At 42.7% G+C, this 23,100-nt stretch overlaps 1 protein-coding gene across 5 annotated transcripts in view; it reads right to left on the reverse strand.

The window, feature by feature from the left end:
• adcy7 (adenylate cyclase 7) overlaps nucleotides 1–23,100 on the reverse strand; it is a 166,146-nt gene that overhangs the window by 41,147 nt on the left and 101,899 nt on the right. For all 5 annotated transcript variants that reach the window (XM_073070041.1, XM_073070040.1, XM_073070044.1 and 2 more), the window contains 6 exons: nucleotides 22,866–23,015; nucleotides 20,722–20,867; nucleotides 20,220–20,331; nucleotides 17,485–17,612; nucleotides 16,128–16,286; nucleotides 13,896–14,028 (listed from right to left, as the gene is read on the reverse strand). In XM_073070041.1, coding sequence (XP_072926142.1) covers nucleotides 13,896–14,028; nucleotides 16,128–16,286; nucleotides 17,485–17,612; nucleotides 20,220–20,331; nucleotides 20,722–20,867; nucleotides 22,866–23,015 — 828 coding nt within the window. The remainder of the gene's footprint in view (nucleotides 1–13,895; nucleotides 14,029–16,127; nucleotides 16,287–17,484; nucleotides 17,613–20,219; nucleotides 20,332–20,721; nucleotides 20,868–22,865; nucleotides 23,016–23,100) is intronic.

The raw sequence follows: 23,100 nt of genomic DNA on the forward strand, positions 1-23,100 counted from the left end.
TTTATTTCGGTAATGGATGCTGCTTTTCTACGGCAACATTTCATGCAGATGTGCTCAATGGTGTTATCCATGATGTACTGGGCCAAATCCACTACCTTTCATAGGATTTTCCACTCAAAGGCACTGATGTTCCCACACGAGGCCATGATGCAGCCAATCAATACACTTTCCACCACACACCTATAGTGGATGTGCTTGTCAAGGTTTTTGATGTCATGTCGAATCTCCACAGTCTCCTAAGTAGAGGTGTTGTCAAGCTTTCTTTGCAATTACAGTTATATGATGAGTCCAGGACAGGTCCTCAGAGATAGTGACACCCAGAAATTTAATGTTAGTAACTCACTCCACCTCCAATCCTCCAATGAGGACTGGCTCACGGGTCTCTGCTTTCCCTCTTCTGAAGTCTACTATCAGTTTCTCGGTCTTGCTGACATTGAGTGAAAGGTTGTTGTTATGACATCACAGCCAAATTTTCAGTCTCCCTCCTGTATGCTGATTTATCATCCCCTTTGATATAACCCACAACAGCGGTGTCATCAGCAAACTTGAATATGCTATTAGAGCTGTACTCAGCCACACAATCATAGGTGCAAAGCGAGTAGAGCGGGGGGCTAAGCACACATTCCTGTGGTGTTCCTAAGCTGGAGATTGTGGAGAAGTTTCTGCCAATCCAAACTGACTGGGGTCTGCAAGTGAAGAGATCCAGGATCCAACTGCACAAGAGGGTATTCAGGCCCAGGTCTTGGGAGTTTACCGATAAGTTTTGAGAGGACGATGGTGTTAAATGTGGAGCTGTAATTGATAAACAACATCCTGGTGTATGCATCTTTGCTGTCCAGATGTCCCAGGGTCGTCTGAAGGGCCAATGCAATGGAGCGGATCCTAATCGCCACTCAGACAGGAGCTGACATGTTTCAACACAAGCCTCTCAGAACACTTCATCTCTGCGCCTGGGGTCTGCAAGTGGGGAAATCCAGAATCTGGGCAATAGTCATTGAGGCAAACTACCACACTCTTCTTGGACACCAGTATAACTGAAGCAGGAGGGTACCACACACTGCCAAAGTTGAAGATATCCGTGAACACACGAGCCAATTGGTCAGCACAGGTCTTCGGTACTCAGCCAGGTACTCCATCTGGATTGGATGCTTTGTTTTTTTTTAAACTTTGTACCAGAGAAAAGGACAGATACAGGAAATGACTTGGTCCCATTGAAGCTGCACCTATTCTACTGAAGGACATTGAATCTATTCCCACAACCCTACAAATGCCCTGAAAATTCTTCAGAGGTGGGCTTCTTACTTCAATCACCTGACTAATCATGTTTTGCAACTCTTCGATGAAAGGGAGCTACTTACACCCCTGCATACCCTTTCCCTGTTCCTTCTCCCACACATTGGATATCTCCGTGAAGCTCCATCATCATGTACGGAACTTCTGATGCTTGTTCGAATTATTGACCTCAGCAGCCTTTTTTAATTTTTGCCTCCTATAGCTGAGGCTAGAGAAGGTCATCACCCCAGTGGATTCCGTTCTACCAAACTATCAATCACTGAACAAGTTATTTCTCAGTGTTTTGGTACTATACCACCAAGTAGATTTACAAACGTTTGTAGTTCCATCCAAACAGCATCTAATTCATATCAAAGAAAGGTCTTCGACTTGAAACATTAACTCCCATTTCTCTTTCCACAAACACCACGTGATCAGCCAAGTCTCTCTTACACTTTCCTTGTCTGAACCACCAAAAGAATTCCGCACAGTGAAAAATGCGAACAGTCAGTTACAGCATTCTTCATCCAGGGAGTTGGCAAGTATTTTAATCCCCAGACCAGTGAATTCAAACTAGCCACATATTAAAATCAATTCCAGGAATATTTAACCGAGAAAGTCCCAGTGAAATCCATTAGTCACCAGACCAGAATAATATACAAATCTAACCTAACAGTGGGAGACAAACAGAAACTGTAAAAAAAAATTAACAAATCAGTCCTTGACTTGATAAATACAGCACAATTAGCACTCCGCAACTCTAGCATAAGCAATAATGTTAGTTATGCTGTCAATATTCTTTTACAGCATATTTATAATTATGATTGATTCCACAGCCAAGATATGTAAACCAATTAAAATGTCTTAAAGTTTAAAATGAATGACACTGTTTCAGGCTCTCCTAGGTCAACCACTTAGCATTTGATTATATCATCTGTGCCAGCCTTCCACCTATGCTGCAACTGAACCTCAGCTATAAATCAGAACATTGCATCCACTTTGAAAAGGTTCATTACAAACAAAACGTAGAAGTCAGCAGAACATTGTGCATAATGCACGTTTCTATTCTTAACAGTACAACGATCTTTAATAAAGTTTGTGCATTTGGGACTTAATGATGGTGTTCCAGAATTTCCCCAGGTCACATTTGACAAATTGAGTGAGCTGTAAACTAAATCTCCATTTAGACTAAAAAGCTGCTTATCTCACCAACTCCAAATTCTCATTTAGCCAGCAAATTTTCATGATTGCATGTATCACTCATCAGCCTGTGTCATTTCTAGGCATAACTGTCAAATTAGGACCACTTTTTCACAGGATTCTTACAGCTCTCATATAAAAGATAATTACTAATTCAGGTTGGATACAACCTATTGATGAGAGGTGAAAGATATATGCTCAATCTACACAGTCATTGTTAGGCTGAATAAATTTTTCCTTCGTAGATTATAGAAGGAGCAACTCCAAAAATGGCGTTTACATTCTCCACTTCCAGCTGTACTCTCATAGCAAATATTAACCAAAATGGCACAACTCCACAATCGTGAATTATCAGAAGGCCCATTCATCTCACCAACAAACAGGAATTTAAACCTGCTCCTATGAATCAAATGGTAATGTTGTGACAGAGCATATTTTACCTAAAGTGCTGCAACTACAGACTGTTTAGCTATGGGTCTGTACCAGCTCATTCCTCACTCTGAAAATGTCCAAACCTATTAAAATCAAATTCAGAGGAAATTCACTTTGAGTTACATTGGCTTATCCTCTAATAACTATTTACATAACTTCACTCCAATCCCACACATTTCCTGAGAGATCCTTGATTTAACATAGAACTAATAAATCAAATTCCACAAATGTTTATTCAAGCATGCACATTATAAATGCTCTTACCCAAGAAATTCAAACAGGTTTATTTCTGCAGATACATCACCACCATTACTCCATTACAATACATATGGACGTTAAGGATATAAACCGCAACGGTCCTGGTACAGGTCGATGGGAGTAGGCATTTTAAACAGGCTGGCATGGACTAGATGGGCTGAAGGAGCATTTCTGTGCTGTACTTTTCTATGACTCTATTACTCATAAATTAACTGTGTTAATTAACAGCGTGTTAACTAAATTGTAACACGCTGTAAGGTTTCACTGCTAAGGCCTATGTAATGGCTTCTAAATAATGCTCCACTTCAGGTAATGGTTTCTCTGTAGCAGCAATGTTTGGGTTATGACTAGAGATAACGGGACTTTAGAATTCAGTGGCTATCCAATGGGAGAAATGTTGATCTTTCTTGAGTGTCTGGGAGCCAGGTTATTCATGGACTTTTATCAAGGAGAGATGAAGAGGGAAGACGTGTATGGAGAGAGCTGGTAGACCACCGGACGGAGTGAACTGGGATCTGAGGGTCCGAAGGTCGGCAACGATCGGAGGAGACCGATGGTGGAAGAATGACTACTGAGTGAGGTTCAACATAATTTTGACTTTGACTTGGGCCCTTTTTTTGTTTAGTTTATTTTCATTACTAACCCTATATTCAGATTAAGATTCATAAGGTCTATCATTTAATTGCATCAGGTGTACTGTCTGATATTTTGCTGTGAAGAGTGAGGGTTCTGAGTTGGCATCAGCCCTTACCTCCCTGGCGAATAAGTGGCCCAGTGCACAGGCAGCGGGTCCCTGCCGAAAGCTAACAATTTTCTCTGGAATAAGACCCACCCCTGAGGGGGAAGAGGAGTATGAGGTGTAGGTGGAGCAGACCTCTCAGATGAGTGGCAGTTCTCTGATGATGTAAAGCGACAGAGATTAGTTGAAAGTTTGAGGGCATTGGTGGCTGATGTAGTAAGAGGCATGACAGTCAACCAGGCCTTTGCTTCCCTTGCTGAGTATCTAGATGCGCTAGAGCGCGCTGATGGTATGACAGGGAGCACACTGGAGCTTATGGGCCGGGGGGGGGGGGTGGTTTCAAAACATGCGTCAGGAGAAGGGGGAGAAGCTTACCGTGTACATTTTTTGGCTAGAGCGACAGCTAAATTGTTTGTGGCACCAGGGGGTCATTCAAGCAGCTGAGGTGAATAAGTTAAGGATGGACCAGATAGCCAAGGACGCCCTGCCCCAAGACATGACTGCTTGAGGTCTCCGACAGTCCCGTAAAGCGTGCCCCCCTTCCTTCATTTGTTCAGCGGATTAGAGAGGCGCAAGAGGAGGAGAATGTGTTGAGGTCGGAAGAGGGCTCTGTCAGCAGGGTACAGTCCTTGGTAGTAGCCCCTGGTGGTGAAGTGACCGGGCCCAACCCAACCCAGGAACTGGTAAAGGAGGTGGTGGCAGAGCTGAGAACTGAGATGTCCCGGGTGTTAAGAGCGGTGTGGACCCTCCGTATGATAGGACTGGTAGAGAGGGCCCCCCCCAAGGGGATGGATCACGCAGAGGGCTGCAGGTGGCTGGGGTTCTGCGAGAAGAGGGGCGGCCGGTAGCGTGTGCTATCACTGCGGGGAAGAGGGACACTTCTGGCAGGGATTTGAGTGGCAGGAAGCCGCCGAGTATCTAAGAAGGGAGAGGTGTCGGGAAACTTAGAGGAGACCCAGTGAGGGAATGGCCTGGTGTCTCTGGGGGAACACATTCCCAGCAATGTACCACGGAACTCCCAAAAGCAAAAGACCCTATTCCTGCAGAGTGTGTCTCTACAGATAGAGGGAATATACGCTAAAGCCATACTCGACACCGGTCGCAGTTCACGTTACTGTACCGTTCATTTTACAACCATTATCTGAAGCATTTACCCTTGACACCATTCAGTGCACTATCAGTGCTGGTGATTATCCATGCACAAGATCACAAGACAAAGGAGCAGAAGTAGGCCATTCAGCCCATCGAGGCTGCTCCATCACTCCACCATGAGCTAAACTATTCTCCCATCTAATTCCAATTTCTGGCTTTTTCCCCATATCCCTTGATATCCTGATTAATTAGATACCTATCAATCTCCTCCATAAACACCCTCGATGATCGGGCCTCCACAGCTTCATGTGGCAATGAATTCCATAAATCCACGACCCTCTGGCTAAAAAAATTTCTCCTCATCTCTGTTTTAATTGGGTACCCTCTAATTCTAAGACTGTGGCCTCTTGTCCTGGACTCACCCACCAAGGGAAACAGCCTTTCCACATCTACTCTGTCCAACCCTTTCAACATTCAAAATGTTTCTATGAGATTCCCTCTCATTCTTCTATACTCTAATGAATACAGTGCAAGAGCCAACAAACACTCCTCATATGTTAGCCCCTGCATTCCAGGAATCATCCTCGTAAATCTTATCTGAACTCTCTCCAACATCAGTACATCCCTTCTAAGATAGGGGGCCCAAATCTGCACACAGTATTCCAAATGAGGTCTCACCAGTGCCCCACAGAGCCTCATCAACACCTCCTTACTCTTATACACTATTCCTCTTGAAATGAATGCCAACATAACATTCGCTTTCCTTACTGCCGATCCAACCTGGTGGTTAACATTTAGGGTATCCTGCACGAGGACACCCAAGTCCCTTTGCACTTCCGATTTTTGAATTTTTTCCCAATTTTATAATAATCTGCCCGATTATTTCTTCTTTCAAAATGTACAACCGTACATTTATCAACATTGTATCTCATCTACCATTTCTTTGCTCACTCTCCTAAACTGACCAAGTCTCTCTGTAATCTTTCCGTTTCTTCAACACTTCCTGCTCCTCCACCTATCTTAGTGTCATCCACAAACTTAGCCACAAAACCATTTAACCCATAATCTAAATCATCAATATACAGTGTAAAAAGAAGCGACCCCAACACCGACCGCGGCAGAACACCACTAGTAACCGGCAACCAACCAGAATAGGATCCCTTTATTCCCACCCTTTGCTTTCTGCCTATCAGCCAATGTTCCACCCATTCCAATATCTTTCCTGTAATTCCATGGGCTCTCATTTTATTAAGCAGCCTCTTCTGTGGCACCTTATCAAAGGCCTTTTGAAAATCCAAATACACAACATCCACAGCCTCTCCCTTGTCAAATTTACTTGAGTTTACCTCAAAAAATTCCAATAGGTTAGTGAGGCAGGATCTTCCCTTCATGAAACCATGCTGGCTTGGGCCTATCTTGTCATGCACCTCGAGGTATTTCATAACCTCGTCCTTGAGGTCCAACTCCAATAACTTTCCAACTACCGATGTCAGACTAATAGGTCTGTAATTTTCTTTTAGCTGCCTCCCTCCCTTCTTAAACAGTGGAACTACATTTGCAACCTTCCAGTCCTCCAGAATCATGCCAGAGTCTATTGATTCCTGGAAGATCATTTCCAATGCCTCCACAATCACCAAAGCCACCTCCTTCAGAACCCATGGATGCACCTCATCCGGTCCGGGAGATTTATCTATCCTTAGTCCATTTAGCTTCCCATGCACTTTCTCTCTAGCAATCTTGACTGTACCTATTTCTATTCCCTGAGACCTCTGGCTATCGGGTATGTTGCTAATGTCTTCCACTGTGAAGACTGATGCAAAATACTCATATAGTTCCTCTGCCATCTCTTTGTTACCCATTATAATTTCTCCAGCATCATTTTCAACCGGCCCAATATCTACCTGTGTCACTCTTTTACTCTTCATATATTTTTAAAAACTCTTAGCATCCTTTTTTATGTTAATTGCCAACTTCCTTTCATAATTAATCTTTTCTTTCCTAATGACTTTCTTAGTTTCCTTCTGTAAGTTTTTAAAAGTGGTCCAGTCCTCAGTTTTCCCACTAATTTTTACTTCCTTGTACGCCATCTCTTTTGCTTTTATTTTAGCCTTAACCTCTCTCGTTAGCCACATTTGTGCCATTTTTCCATTCATGATTTTCTTATTTCTTGGAATATATTTTTCCTGCACTTTCCTTATTTCTTGTAGGAATTTCATCCAATTCTGCTCTACTGTCCCTCCATCTAGCTTACTTTTCCAATCAGCTTGGGCCAGTTCTTCTGTCATACCAGTGTAATTCCTTTTGTTCCACTGAAATATCAATACACCTGATACCAGCTTCTCCTTTTCAAATTTGAAACTGAACTCAATCATATTATGATAACCATGATATGACGGTTATTTGTCAGTGAAACTGGAGTTCTCGGACGTGGGAGTGTCTGAGGTTCTTGATACATTGGTGCTGGTTTGTCCGGACCCTGTTGAGGCGGGCGGCATTTCAATTCTGGTGGGGACCAACACCCCTCTTGTGAGGAGGCTCATGGGGGCCTGCAAGGAGAAGGTGGGTGGGAGCTTTTTGGGAACATTGTCTGTGCACCCGGTATTTCGAGCTGCTTTTGAGGAACTGCATGGCAGCATTGGGCCGGATACCGAATTTAAACGAGGGATTGTGTGGTTCACCCAGTCAAAGCCAATGGTGGTATGGCCCGGGGAAGTAATGAGAGTGATGGGGACCCCCAAATTTCCTGGAATGCCTGAGGGCCAAGCCCCCGTAGTGGATGCTCTGGAAGACCACGAGGGGGAATCGGGATTTCTGGCTGGGGTACTGGTGAGGCCCGAATTGCAGAAGCCCTCGGTTATACAGGCAAGCAGATTGGCAATGATTGTTAGGAACACCATGAAGAGGGAGGTCACCTTCAAATGAGGGATGCCCCTGGTGCATTTGTTCCCAGTGACGTAATGTCTAGTGTCCCTGTGAGGCACGCCGGGGAAAAACTATTGGAAAAGGGGGGAAAGTTGACCGCTGATTCATTCAACTTCGGGGACTCCCCTGTGCCGCCAGGTTGGACGAGGAGGTGGTAGAGAAGATGTTGAAGCTGGAAGGTGTCTTTTCCATTGATGAGTTTATTGTGGGTTGTTCCAAGAGCACTCATCACACTATCCAGGTGACCGAGGACACCCCATTTAGAGACAGGTTGTGGCGACTGGCCCCTGCAGATGTGGAAGACGTGAGGTAGCATTTGTGTAAGTTGAAGGAAGCTGGGATCATCACTGAGTCCCGAAGCCCCAAAGTGTCTCCAATAGTAGTGGCCCGGAAGAAGAACGGGAAGCTACGCATGTGTGTGGACAATACGACTCTGAACAGGCACACCGTCCCTGACCAGCATATGGTCCCGAGGATCGAAGACGCCCTGGCCTGTCTGAGTGGTGTGCAGTGGTTTAGTGCACTGGATTTGAGGAGTGGATATTACCAGATCCTGATGAGTGAGGGCGACAAAGAGAAATCGGCATTTATATGTCCACTGGGATTCTTCCAGTTCGAAAGGATGACCCAGGACATATCAGGAGCCCCTGCCACCTTCCAGAGGGTCATGCAGAAGACAGTGAGGGATATGAACTTGCTTGAGGTGTTGGTGTATTTGGATCCACCTTGGAACAACATGAAGCGAGGCTATTGAAGGTGCTCGGCCACCTGAAAGCTGAAGAGTTAAAACTTTCCCTGGACAAGTGCCAGTTTTGCAAAGTGCCTGTTAGCTATGTCGAACACATAATCTCACGGAATGGAGTAGCTACAGACCCGGCTAAGATAGAGGCGGTGACCACTTGGCCAAGGCCCCAGACTGTGAGCGCTCTGCACTTGTTCCTTGGGTTTTGTGGTTATTATTGGAGATTCGTGAAGGGCTACACCAAAGTGAGCCACCCCCTTGAATCAGCTTCTGTGTGGTTACCCTCCCTTGGGGAGGAAAGGGAGAGAGAAAAAAGGACAGGAGATTGGAGAATATCTAAACCCATCGGAGCCCTTTGGACCGAAGTGGGATGTAAAATGTGAGGAGGTTTTTCAGTCGCTGACCCAGGCACTGGTGCTGGCTTTTGTGGAGCCCCGATTGCCGTATGTATGGCACACAGATGCCAGCCAAGAGGGTTTAGGGGGTGTCCTGTATCAGGATCAGGGCTCTGGGTTGAGGCCGTTTGCGTTTGCCCTCCGAGAAAAACTATCCCATGCACAAGTTGGAATTCCTGGGGTTGAAATGGGCGGTGGTGGATAAGCTGAGTGACTACCTCTACAGGGCCAAGTTTGAGGTGAGGACGGACAACAACCCCCTAACTTATATCCTGACCTCAGCGAAACTGGATGCCATAGGTGGTTGGCAGCACTGTCTCCCTATGATTTCAGCCTGAAGTACCGGCCAGGGAGCTGGAACACTGATGCTGATGCTTTGTCCCAACGAGTGCATGAGGGACTGGATAGGGATGAGGAGTGGGAGAGCGTTCCTGCCCCTGGGGTGAAGGCCATGTGTCAGTTTGCCATCAATGTGAAGGCAGAGGAAAAGGAGAGTCAGGATTGAGCAGTGGATCAATTGGGGGCTTCTGATGATGCCATACCCCATGTTTACTGTAACCTGACTGCCCCGAAGACAAATCAGCTGCCAGATTTGAGTTTTGGGGAAGTGGCAGCTGCTCAGCAAGATGATCCGGGCATTGGCACTATTTGGTTCACGGTTGAAAAGGAAGACAGGACTCAGGCGGAGAAGATGAAACACACTTCGGTTCCTCCATTACTGAGAGAATGGCCTCGGCTGGAGTTGCGGAACCAGATCTTATACTGGGTCACGTCAGCCCCGGACTGACCTCGGCAATGCCAGCTGGTTCTGCCTGAGAAGTATCGGAGGATTGTGTTGAAATCACTTCAAGATGATTCTGGACATTTGGGGGTTGAAAGGACATATGGATTGCTCAGAGACCGGTTTTACTGGCCCCGAACGAAGTCGGAAGTTGAAGAATACTGCAAGTCATGCATTCGCTGCATATGACAGAAGACACTCCCTACGCGAGCAGCTCCCTTGTCCCACTTGCAGAGTGCGGGGCCTCTGGACCTGGTATGTGTGGATTTCCTGTCAATAGAACCTGATGCCAGCAACACGACGAATGTCTTAATCATCACGGACCACTACACCAGATATGCTCAGGCTTTTCCTACCAAGGACCAGAGGGCAACTACAGAGGCAAAAGTGTCATGGGAGAAGTATTTCATTTATTATGGCCTCCCCATAGTGACCAGGGACGGGACTTCAAGAACAGACTGATTAATGAGTTACTGGGCACGCTTGGAGTCGCGAAGTCTAGGACCACATCCTATCACCCGCAGGGCGATCCCCAACCTGAGAGGTTTAATCGGACCTTGCTAGACATTCTCGGGACCCTGGAGATCAGCAAGAAGAGCAGGTGGAGTCAACATATTGGGCATCTGGTTCATTGTTACAACTGTACACGAAATGAAGCTACTGGGTACTCGCCATATTATCTGATGTTTGGGCACGAGGCGAGGTTGCCCCTTGACCTTTGTTTTGGGACAGATGAGGGTGACTTACCACCGAAGTATGTGTCTGACATGAGAAGAGAGCTGAAAAGGGCTTATGAATTGGCTGGGGTTGTGGCCGCCAAGCAGAATCAAGGAAATAAGAGGAGGTATGATCAGAAGGTGAGGTTCTCCCAACTCCTGCCGAGAGACTGAGTCCTTATAAGGAATTTGGGGCTACCTGGAAAGCACAAGTTGGCTGACTGCTGGGTGGCTACGCCCTATGTGGTGGAGAGTCAGATGCCAAACCTACCAGTTTTCTGGGTGAAACCAGAGGATGGGAATGGGCCTGTCAAGATTCTCCATCAGAACCACCTGTTGCCCCTGAAACAAGAGGTTCAGGTAGACCCAGAGCCCGACTTGGAGTCTACACCTAGTAAGAGGACTCTGTGAAAACGCGGGGTGACTGCAGGGCCCCTAGCGGGAGAGGCTGGGCCGGGCCCCACCCATGAGAGGGATACTGATTCGGAGGATGATGATCTGGATGTGTGGTACATGCTGCCATTCGCTAACTCCCCATTGATTAAGGAAGAGACTCCCGGCCCTTCTCCCACTGAGTCAGGTGAAGTTGGGAGGGGCTATCTGTGGGCAGCCTGGATTACAGCAGGACCCTGAAGGAGAGGAAGCGGGGCTTGGACACGGGACGGGGGCTCCAAGTTGCAGGGGGGCATGAGTGAAAGATCGAGGGAAGATTCGCCAGGTAGACCCGAAGTACCTCCAATAGCGTCTGAGCCTGAAGAGTTAGCTGAGGAGATACAGAGAATTAGGAGACCACCAGATAGGTTGGCCTATGTACTGCTGGGGAACAGGGCATGATCTCTACTGTTTTGGGGAGCTATGTCACTGCCTTTTACACCTGGATTGGGCTTTGTGTTTTGCAGGAAGGGTTGGCGAATTATCTCAACGTCATGAGAACGTGACTAAATTTGGTGGGGGGAGAATGTAACACGCTGAAAGGTTTCACTGCTAAGGCTAATGTAATGGCTTCTATGTACTGTTCCACTGTTCAGGTAATGGTTTCTCTGTAGCAGCAATGTTTGGGTTATGACTAGAGATAACGGGACTTTGGAATTCAGTGGCTAGCCAATGGGAGAAATGTTGTTCTTTCTCGTGTGTTTGGGAGCCGGGTTTTTCATGGACTTTTGTCGAGGAGAGATGAAGAGGGAGGATGCGTATGGAGAGAGCTGGTCGGCCACTGGACGGAGTGAACTGGGATCTGAGGGTCTGAAGGTCGGCGACGTTCGGAGGAGACCAATGGTGAAGAATGACTATGGAGTGAGCTCCAATGTAATCTTTACTTTGACTTGGGCCCTTTTTTTGTTTAGTTTATTTTCATTACTAACCCTGTATTCAGATTAAGATTCATAAATTCTGTGATTTAATTGCATCTGGTGTACTATCTGATATTTTGCGTTGTGGGTTTGTAACGGGGGGACGTTACACAGCATCCACACAAACGTGATTACCCCGTTTGGCGGGGCCGAAGGCCGATTCCCCTAGATGTACGCCAGCTGGGTGAGCCTGAGAGTTACAAATTCTTTTGCAGATTCTTTTCAATAAATATTCAACAGGAGAATCCACATTAAAACAAAATAATTACTTCAATGCCCTGAATGACATTCCTCTATCCAGTATCTGACCAAGTTTCCACAAGTGGACGCTGGAAAGCGATATCTGGAGAACCTCAAGCTTAGTGTCTAAGTATTACTATGTTTAAGTTATAGATATAAATTTCTGAGATGCAACTACATTTGCAAGTTGAAGTTCAGCACATAACTCAACCTATAAATACATCAATTTTATGACTCTAGTTATTTCTTTCCTTTTAAAAGCGGAGGGAGTGTGGTGTACCATCTACAGCCGTCAAGGAAATCTACCCTAAGGTTGGTGGATTGCTACTACCTTAAGAGATTATGTTACTTCGTTGATAAACCTTTAAAAAGCTGCAGATACTGGAAATAGGAATTAAAAACAGAAAATATTAGATGCATTCAGCAGATCAGGTAGCAGCTGTAAAAAGAAACAAGAGTCAACCTCAATTCCCTCTCACACCATCCCCCCCCCAGCCCCAACAAGTACTGTCTGACCTGCTGCCTTGTTCTAGCATTTTTGTTTTTATGTCACATGGTTACCACATTTACCACTGCCTGTTTCAGTTGCAAAGTGCCTCAATAAATAGCTACATTTACTTAACTCTCTGTGTCTAAGGGACAGGATGTGCAAACTAGCTCTGGGAACCAGTTTAAAACTCACATATCCATTATCTAACTAATCCTTGCCAGCTTTCCCCTCAGCAATCAGAGATGAGAATTCATTCAATCAATATGTCAATACTTGACATAAATTGCTATACATCACTATAGATCTCTCAACCTATCCAGTTTTGAGACTTAATTGCAATCAGATTGGGGTTGGATATTCTGGCAGGAAATTTAGATTTGTAAGCAAACTAAAGACCATAGTAATGATTCTTTAAACACGGATTATAGTGATCCAGACTGATTGAATGGACTCTCGTACTCTTACAGATCATTCCAATCCACAAGATTACATTCCAGACCACAAGTGAGCTCGATTATCTGATGTATAGGAGATGATCCCGTGTAGAAGAATGTGGTAAATATGCAGTCTAGCCCTAACATCTGCACTTTCCCTTCTTAATACATTTCCATTCTGATTCAACATATTTTAGTCTTGCTTACAACAAGTAAACTTATCAGAATCTAAGGTTTCTGACACAATGTGAAAAATTGAATTGGTATTAAGGCACAAATAGCACCTTTTGCAGCTCAGACGATTGAAGAAGTTTGATATCCCCCACCCACAAAATTCTAAGAACTTTCTATAGGGGCACGATTGAGAGCATCCTGACTGGCTGCATCAATGCCTGGTATGGAAACTGTACCTCCCTTAATCGCAGGACTCTGCAGAGAGTGGTGCAGACAGCCCAGCGCATCTGTAGATGTGAACTTTCCACTATTCAGGACATTTACAAAGACAGGTGTGTAAAAAGGGCCCGCAGGATCACTGGAGACCCGAATCACCCCAACCACAAACTGTTCCAGCTGCTACCATCCGGGAAACGGTACCGCAGCATAAAAGCCAGAACCAACAGGCTCCGGGGACAGCTTCTTCCACCAGGCCATCAGACTGATTAATTCATGCTGACTCTACTGTATCTCTATGTTATATTGACTATCCTGTTGTACATATTATTTATTACAAATTACTATAATTGTACATTTGAGCAGAGACGTAACGTAAAGATTTTACTCCTCGTGTATATGAAGGATGTAAGTAATAAAGTCAATTCAATTCAAATACTCACCCTTGGATCAATGACTAGGTAAGTTTTAAGCTTCAATTCATTGAGGTAGGCATTTCTTTGGTGTCCATTTCCTTCTTCAACTTCATAGGCCTTATGCAAAGAGCTCAGCGTTGCCGCAGTGATATGTACACGACTGATAATAGGACAAAATATCATCAGTAAGCTCATTTATCATTGAAACCACACAAAATGCTGGAGGAACTCAGCAGGCCAGGCAACATCTATGGAAAAGAGTACAGTCAGCGTTTCAGGCCAAAACCCTTCGGCAGGACTAGAGAAAAAAAGCTGAATAGGTTTGAAAGGTGGGGGGGGGAGGGGAGAGATCAACGGCAGGCGATAGATGAAACTTGGAGGGGGAGAGATGAAGCAAAGAGCTAGGAAGTTAATTGGTGAAAGAGACAGAAGGCCATGGAAGAAAGAAAAAAGAAAAAAAGGCCTCATTCTGGTGCTCTCCCCTCCCCCCTTTTTTTCTTCCATGGCCTTCTGTCTCTTTCACCAACTTCCTAGCGCTTTGCTTCATCCCTCCCCCTCCAATTTTCACCTATTGCCTGGCATTTATTTCTCCTCTCCCCCTCACCTTTCAAATCTACTCCTCAGCTTTTTTTCCCTCCAGTCCTGCCGAAGGGATTCGGCCTGAAACATCAACTGTACTTTTTCCCATAGATGCTGCCTGGCCTGCTGAGTTCCTTCAGCATTTTGTGTGTGTTGCTCGGATTTCCAGCATCTGCAGATTTGATTGTTTGACATTTATCATTGATACGGTTTTCCAGCAATAGAAAAGGATGTATTTTGGGTCAGACAAGGTTTAAACTAAGAAGCTGTAGCTATTGAACACCAAACTATTTTTGGTGTTGTGACAGGATTTATCCAAAAGAGTGAATTAACCAATTCGCTACTTAAATTAACCTGTGAATTATCAGCTCCAATCATGTTCTCTGAGCTCCGCAATGCAAAAAAGGGAGAGAAATAAACAATGAAAGACAAAAATAATTGGAAATATAATGGTATAGAGAAGTTTAACTATAATACAGCTGCTTATACCTACGGCTTGCAGAACAGATTGATAAGATTATTCAGAAGGTCGACAAGATACATTCATTCATTGTCCCAAGGCATATTAGCAACAGGGTCAAGCTCAAAGTAACAGAAGCATCAGATAAGTCTCACCTAGCATCCCACACAAAATTTTGATTATCATCTAATTGAAATGATATGATTGGAATTGATGATACTGAAGAAAATTATGGGATCTTTGAAAGAACTGAAAATGTATTAAGAAAGATCAACATTTTTCTTGGAAACATCAGAGGCAAGGGAAAATTTATTCAAGGAGTATAAAGTTATGAACGGCTAAGGATAAATGAATAGCAAGTTCTTACTTCTCTTGAAGTGATTAATTATGAGGTAGCTGGTAAAAGGGAAGTTGACAGCGTGATTTTCCCCTGATTAGAAAAGGATGTATGAAACTCACTCTACAAGGTGGTAGAAACCTACATCACATTGAAGAAGTATCTACTGAACACTTACAAAACCACAGACCTTGAAATGGGATTAACATAAATTGTTCTTTTTCAGTTCTTAAGGCTAAATGGCCTCCTTCTGTAGGATGCAATCTTGCTTATTTGCCAGTTTGAACAGATAAATTGATTGTTAAGAGTATAAAGCAATGTTTTTCATATTAAGGACCGGCTGCTACCATAGAATTTCATTTTTCCTATTGGCACAGGAAGAGAATATTTCAGCCCCCTAATTCCATAGCAACAATCCATCCAATCACAATCCAAGCAACAACGCCATATTTTTTCATTCATGCAAATCTCTTTCTTCAACCTTCTTAATATTTTCCTAATTGGTAGCACTCTGTTTGACTCTGAGTGAGCAACGAACTTCATATTAAGATTACTTGTAGTTAAATAAGACTATCTTGTGGAAAAGTTGTCTCATATCAGAGACAATTACGGCAAAAAACAGCAACACACACAAAGTGCTGGAGGAACTCAGCAGGCCAGGCAGCATCTATGGAAAAGAACAAACAGTTAACGTTTCAGGTTGAGACCCTTCATTAGGACTGAGTCTTGATGAAAAGTCTTGGCCTGAAACATTGGATCTTTACTCCTTTTCCATAGATGCTGCCTGGTCTGTAGAGTTTTTCCACCATTTTGTGTGTGTGTTGCTTGGATTTCCAGCAGATTTTCTCTTGTTTGTGATTTGACGGCAAAAGAAAATGCTTACCCAGGCACTCCCCCAGATTCCATGTGATTGGCTAAGGTTACGTCATGTGACCATACATCGTACTGCCACTTCCTCAGCCCAATTACACCACACAGTACATTGCCAGAATGTACTCCAACTCGCATACTGATGTCTACACCTGTTGCATCCCGCACTTGCCTGCAAAGGACAAGAGGAGATAATTCACTCACCGTTAATACATGAGATCAGGCAACACAAGTAATAGAAGCAGAAGCAGATCAGTCAGCCCCTGTGCATGTTCCACTATTCATTTAGGTGTCAACTGGCATCATACTTCCTTCACTAACCACACTTCACTCAATTTTATCAAAATCTAAGAATCCACTAAATTTATTTATGGAAATCCCAGTCTCTGAAGTTAAATTATTTTAAATGAACTGTCCATTACCAGAAGTGCAAATCAGCTCCACAGAAAACAACTAGCAAACTGCATCATAAAGCTTTATATGCAAAGTGCTTTCAGATTTAAACACTACTATATCTCAGTGATGCAACTTTTTTTAGGCTGCCAATTCATACATCATATTTTCTCTGTTTAAAAAAAAAGCATTTCTTTAATTGCCTTAAGTTTATATCCTCTTAGTATTAACAATTTTGCTTCCTGTTCATTCTGTCTATAGCTCCCAAAATTCTATACATCCTGATTTAATCTTCCCTCAGCCTCTTTTTCCAAAGGAAATAATCTCTCCCTACAACATGGTGGGAATTGAGCATGCTCAGTTCAAACAGTGGAAGAGCGAGACAATTAAAAATGAACAAGTGCAGAAATATTGCTGATGTCAATAGGACAAAAATAGCTAAAAATTAGCCATTACACTATCTTCTCTAATGGATAAAACAATGGTTTCTGCATTCTCATTTTCTGATGTGCTCGAGAGCTAACAATAGATTTTCCTTCAAAAGACAGGAGATGACATTGCCAGAAGAAGACATTTAGACATTGACAAATTTTACATTTTAAGACATTCAGATAACATTAACCTTAATGGAGCTACTGAGGAATAATCAAATACTTAAACAAATAAAGTATATGCCAATAATTGGGTTAAGTTAATATTTGATGGAAACTGGATACAATCAATTCACAGTTCAGTTGATATGATCAGTTGTAAGTTCCAGTGACTTTCTGTTAAGTTTTTTTGATTCACTGTGTCTACATATATCACTTGGTGTAAATTTTATCAGATTTATAAACTATATTTTCATTTTAGCTTGAATTTTTTAAGATTCAATCCAATGTACATAAGATTCTGCAATTAAATGAGAACCTACAAAGTCAAAACAAAAGATAAATCACATTGATTGAAATGCTTCTCAGACAACCACCATTACATACTCAATAGCTTCGCACATGTCAAGTCCCATTTTAACGCAATTCTTGGCATGCTTTGGTAAAGATACGGGAAGTCCTGAGACGCAGTAATAGCAATCACCCAGTATTTTAATCCTCATACATTCGTTCTCCTGCAAAAAACAAGCACGGTAAGCAATATTTGTGTACATTTATTACATAGTAGTAAATAATGCAATAAACCATCCACACTAAGGAATACATTCAGCTTGTTTTAACTTCTGAAATTGTTAACAATGATAATCTTTTAAAACTATTTAATTTTATATTCTACAAAATAATATATTAGATATATATATTTAAAGTAACAGTGAAAATATCCAGATATTGAACTATAAATTTAAAGAGTACCTAATAATTATGGTTCCCCACCAGGAATCTTTTGGATCTTTTACCTCAAATCCCATGAACACATCTCTGTTTCAGACATTTCATCATTTCCTGGCATAATCACTGCATGGAGCATTTTACTAAAACATAATATTCCATCTCTATAGAAAGAAATCCAGGGAGATTTACTGGCTAGGTCACAAACCCTTTCTGACAAAGATGAAAAAAATTAAAGAGAATGGGTGGAAAAGGGCAGAAAGAGAGACATAGGAAATAAAAATAAAATTATACATGTCTTTGTGATATTACATTATTGAAAAGAAACCCCCAGATTCATTGAAATTAAGTTATTCCTTAGGAAAAGGCAATTAATCACTGGGTCCCATCACAAGCTTTTGAGAAAAGGATGCAGCCAGCTTCAGACGATTCTCTTTGTTCACTTGAACAAAGTAGAATTGAGGCAGACATTTCCAGCCTCCCAGGCAACCTCAACCCACCACTTCACCTACTGGCAAAACAGGTCAATGGCGGACACCACATCTCTGGAGCATCTGGATATGAAGACTAGAGGATGATAGCTCTGCCCTCAGCACATTAATTCTAAGCAAACATCTCCAAGTTCCTAGACCTGATACTCAATGGGGTCCTTGACCACAGTCAATAAGGCTACATAGCCACACTTTTGCCATGATCACCTTCAACAGCAGTCCCCCATGAGGCTGGGTACTCAGCCCCCTAATCTACTGTACAGGTTTGCAGATGCCTCTGCCACAGTGGGCGTCATCTGAAATAAAGATGAGTCACAGTACAGGAAAGAGATAGAGAGCTTAGTAACATGGTGCCATGACAATAATGTCAATGTCAATAAAAGTGCTGGTCATTGACTTCAGGAAGCAGGGTGGTACACACACTCCTGTCCACATTAATGACTCAATAAGAGCGACCATCACCAATAGCCTATCCTGTTCCAACTAACCAGACGCCACAACCAAGGAATTTCACCCACAGCTTTATTTTACCAGCAGGCTAAAGAAATTGAGCATGCCGCTGTTGGCCATCACCATAGAGACTCATTCCACCAAGATGCAACACTGAGCGCCATAGGAAGTCATTCCTGCCTGTGGCCATCAAACTTTACAACTCCTCCCTCAGAGTGTCAGACACCCTGAGCCAATAGGCTGGTCCTGGATTTATTTCCACTTGGCAGTATTTACTTATTATTATTTAATTATTTATGGTTTTATATTGCTGAATTTCTACACTATTCTTGGTTGGTGCGACTGTAACAAAACCCAATTTCCCTCGGGATCAATAAAGTACGTCTGTCTGTCATAGACGCAGCATAGAAAGCATCTTGTCCAGATGCATTACAGCTTGGTATGCCAGCTGCTCTGCCCAAAACCACAAGAAATTACAGAGAAACAAAAAACACAAAATGCTGGCAGAACTCAGCAGGCCTCCTCCCATAGATGCTGTCTGGCCTGCTGAGTTCTGCCAGCATTTTGTGCTTTTTATTTATTTCCAGCATCTGCAGATTCACTCGAGTTGCCCTAGAAATTACAGAGAGTTAGGGACACAGTTCAGCACATCAGGAAAGCAAACCTTTCCTCCATGAACTCAGTGTTTACACTTCTCGCTGACTCAATAAAGCAGCCAACATAAGCAAATAACACTCTCTTCCCTGAATTCTCTCTTCTCTACCTCCCATCGGGCAGGACATAAAACTGTCTGAAAGCATGTACTACAGGGCACAAGGGCAGCTTCAATCTAGCTGTTATAAGACAATGGGAAGGACTTCTTCTATGGTAAAATGGACTATCTCACAATCTACCTTATCATGATCTTGCACCTTGTTGTCCGCCTACACTGCACTTTCTCCATAATTGCAACTCTATATTCTGCATTCTGCTATTGCTTTTCCCTCCTACTACCTTGAAGTACGACCTGGCATGATGAAATAATCTGCATGAATGGTATGTATTTCAAATTTCCACACAAAATCTTCCATGAATAGGTCAGAATTTTAAAACATTCTGATCAAGACCATGGTTCAGAATGATTAGTGGAATAACCTGGGCCACTATTTTTGGTTCAATTTTAAATACAACAAAAAAAATTTGGTTACGTGCAGAAATACCTGAGAAATACTTGTCTCCCAAAACTCACATATGAGGCATCCTGTTCTTGCAAATATTGAAATATACAAATCCTAAAATCATGTCAAGTTCACATGCTCATTGTTCCCAAATATCTCACCCCCTCTGATGGGCGTTCGCTTACACATACCTCATGAGTTTCTTTCAGGTGCACCACTGCAAATCAAGAGTGGCACGACAGTGAAGAGTAACAAGGAATAGTTTTCTGGTGCATAAACACATCGACATGCCTACCTTAGCAATTTGGTCAAACTTCCCAAACAGCTCATTCAGCATGACAACCAGCTCCTTGGGTGAACAGTCACTAGCCAGACGGGTAAAACCAACAATATCTGCATAGAGGATGCTGTTAACAATAAATGTAAAAATGGAAGAAAATAAGTCTGATAATTAAATAAGGCAACGATAATTAGAAATTGAGGTAAAATAATTTCAAAGATAAGAAAGCGACCAAGAAATGAGAGGTAAATACAGACTTTTTTTTAAATGGCTATATGTTATTTGATGTTCTTCTAGGGAGCTTTGTTCTGATGGTGTACAACAAATTAGCAAATAATTTCATATGGTTGGAAATCTATCACCGGAGACGTGGAAAACCGCTATGTTTTAGTTTGTTGTATTAAATACAAATGACAGCTATAGACAGAATAAACAAATTCAAGATACAATTGGAAATAGAAGGCATGTTCTCTAATCTTTGTGAATACTACCAAGATGAAGAATATTGACACTGTACCTGACATTCTGATGTCTCTTCACATACAAGCTGTGGAAATTATCACGCTTGTGTGGGTAGTAGTTATTCTCTTTCAAACGCTCAATAATAGATAGTTTCATTTCCATTGATATATAAACAGGCAGCACAGATAACAGCAGGCTTTCCTGGAATAAATACATTACAAGAGTGCTCTGATATTTTTATTGCTACTAAACATCTACCATTACATTAAGCATTAAATTACGCAAGTGTAATTGATTTTAATTGTTTAAGAAGCATGCTAGTGCCAGCAAAAGACAACTTTCCCCAAGTCATAAACGTTCAGCACACCCAAGACAGGAATAGAAGAAACTAGCTTGCTGTAATCACTCCAACAATTTCTGCACTTACAATGAAGATAACCCTTCAGACAGCGTTGCAAATGAACTGCCAATTACACACAGTCTTGTACCTTGCAGATACCAAAGGACTTCTTAGGTACTCTAACATCTACCTAATGTCTATACACTTCCAGAGGGAGCACTACCTATCAGGGGTGTGTATTGGATGTGCCAAGGTACAGGGCCGAAGATCTTGTAACTACTTGCTGCTTCACCCTAAATTTTGGTGTTGTGTGCATATTTGGGGAAAGCTCTTCATTGCAAACAGAGGCCACTCCTAGATTAGCAAACAGCTGCAGACTACTGTCTACACATCCATTAGTCAAGCCTCTTAGGGATTTGAACACTTCTGCATCCAGGTGTGCACACGTCAAGATCACCGGCAATGGTGAATCTGTTAAAAACCTCTGCCACTGAACTTGATGCCAAGCATAAGTTTGCTGAGAGTTCACAGTGTCGCCACTGAGGAACCTGTTCACTGATCTCACACTAGTGATGCACATCTTGATGTCACGCTGTGAACCCAAGGCTAATGAATAGTGTAGACTCTTCAAACAAAACAGCTGCTGACTAAGAATTGATGCATACATTGACATGAAAGGCAAGCAAGCTTATCTAGTCCTGTTTCAGTAAGGTGTTTAAGACTAGAATTTTATTACAGGTAAATCTGCCTTTCTAGTCACAACTGCGGTTTCACGTTGTCATCCTACTGTCTCTATCACTCATCCTTCTAATTCCCAGCACCAACCCTTCACCCCACAATGCAGACCAGATTATATAGCTAACCCCTCCTTTCGAGGCTCTATTTAGTTGCACCTCAGATTCTCCTATCATTTATAATGTCAGAACTCCTAAACTCTGCTGTTCTTCAATCCTCCATGTGGTATCTTCTCCCAGTGCTGGCATGTCTAAAAATACCCCTCTCCTGATAACAGTCTTTCTCCACTCTATTCTTCAACACCAATCTCAGTTATCTCCCTGTCCTTTCTACCCACCCTTAACCAGTGAGAGCAGTTTGAGGTAGGATCTGACCTGATGTAAAAAGTAGTAGCTAAAGGATCATTATCTTGACACCTCCACTCAACTGTATTCTCATTTACAGTCTTACAGAATGAAATCAGGCCCTTCAGCCCAACTGGTAAATGCTGACCAAGATGCCCCATCTAAGGTTTTTCCATTTGCCAATGTCTGATCTAAATCTTTCTAATCCATGTATGTGTCTAACCATCATTGTTTTATTTTCCCCTTTGCTTCTCACAAAATCCGCAACTGTACCATTTCAGGCCCTGAGTCCTATCCTAAATGCACTTTAAGGCTTCCACTACTCCAAGACCTTGGTTAAGGCTTTATGATGCTGAAAACTTTAAGAAGTATCTCAACAATAGGAGACACTGAGGAACAACCAAGCCAAGTCTGTCAGTATAAATACGATGCTGTATGAGTTGACCACACTGTAGCCTGTGTATAATTATCACTGTTTTCATTACTCAGATGTGTTCTCTACTTGATTTGGTCAATAATGATTTTACAACTGCTGGATAATATAATTTTAACCTGTGAATGGCATTTGAATGTACAGTTACCTTAGTACAGAGTCATAATCACACAAATTACACTACTCTCAACTTTGAAAAATTGTTGGGAATGCTTTATCATACTTCTTGTTCACAATCTCTTCAAGCTGAAGTTTAGAAACTGAGTCAACAATGCATTATTTTCTTCTGTGAACATTTTTCCCTATCTTAAGGGATGGAGAAGAAGTTGAGAAGATGCCATCCTCACCTGCTGTTTTTTCTTCACATCCAACTGCATCCTGATTTGGATACAACTCAAAGTATCCTCGTAAGTCTGTTCCAGGGCGTGTTCCATTGAAAACTTGTGAAAAAAGCCAACCAAGCAACCACACAAAAATATCACAGCATTGGAGATCAGCTGGAAGACCAAAACAACAGTGTCAGGTCTACAACAAAATCAACCATGATGGAATGGCAGATCAGACACCATGGCCCAATTCTTC

Source organism: Hemitrygon akajei, chromosome 17 (assembly GCF_048418815.1).
Source record: "Hemitrygon akajei chromosome 17, sHemAka1.3, whole genome shotgun sequence".
Taxonomy (NCBI): domain Eukaryota; kingdom Metazoa; phylum Chordata; class Chondrichthyes; order Myliobatiformes; family Dasyatidae; genus Hemitrygon; species Hemitrygon akajei.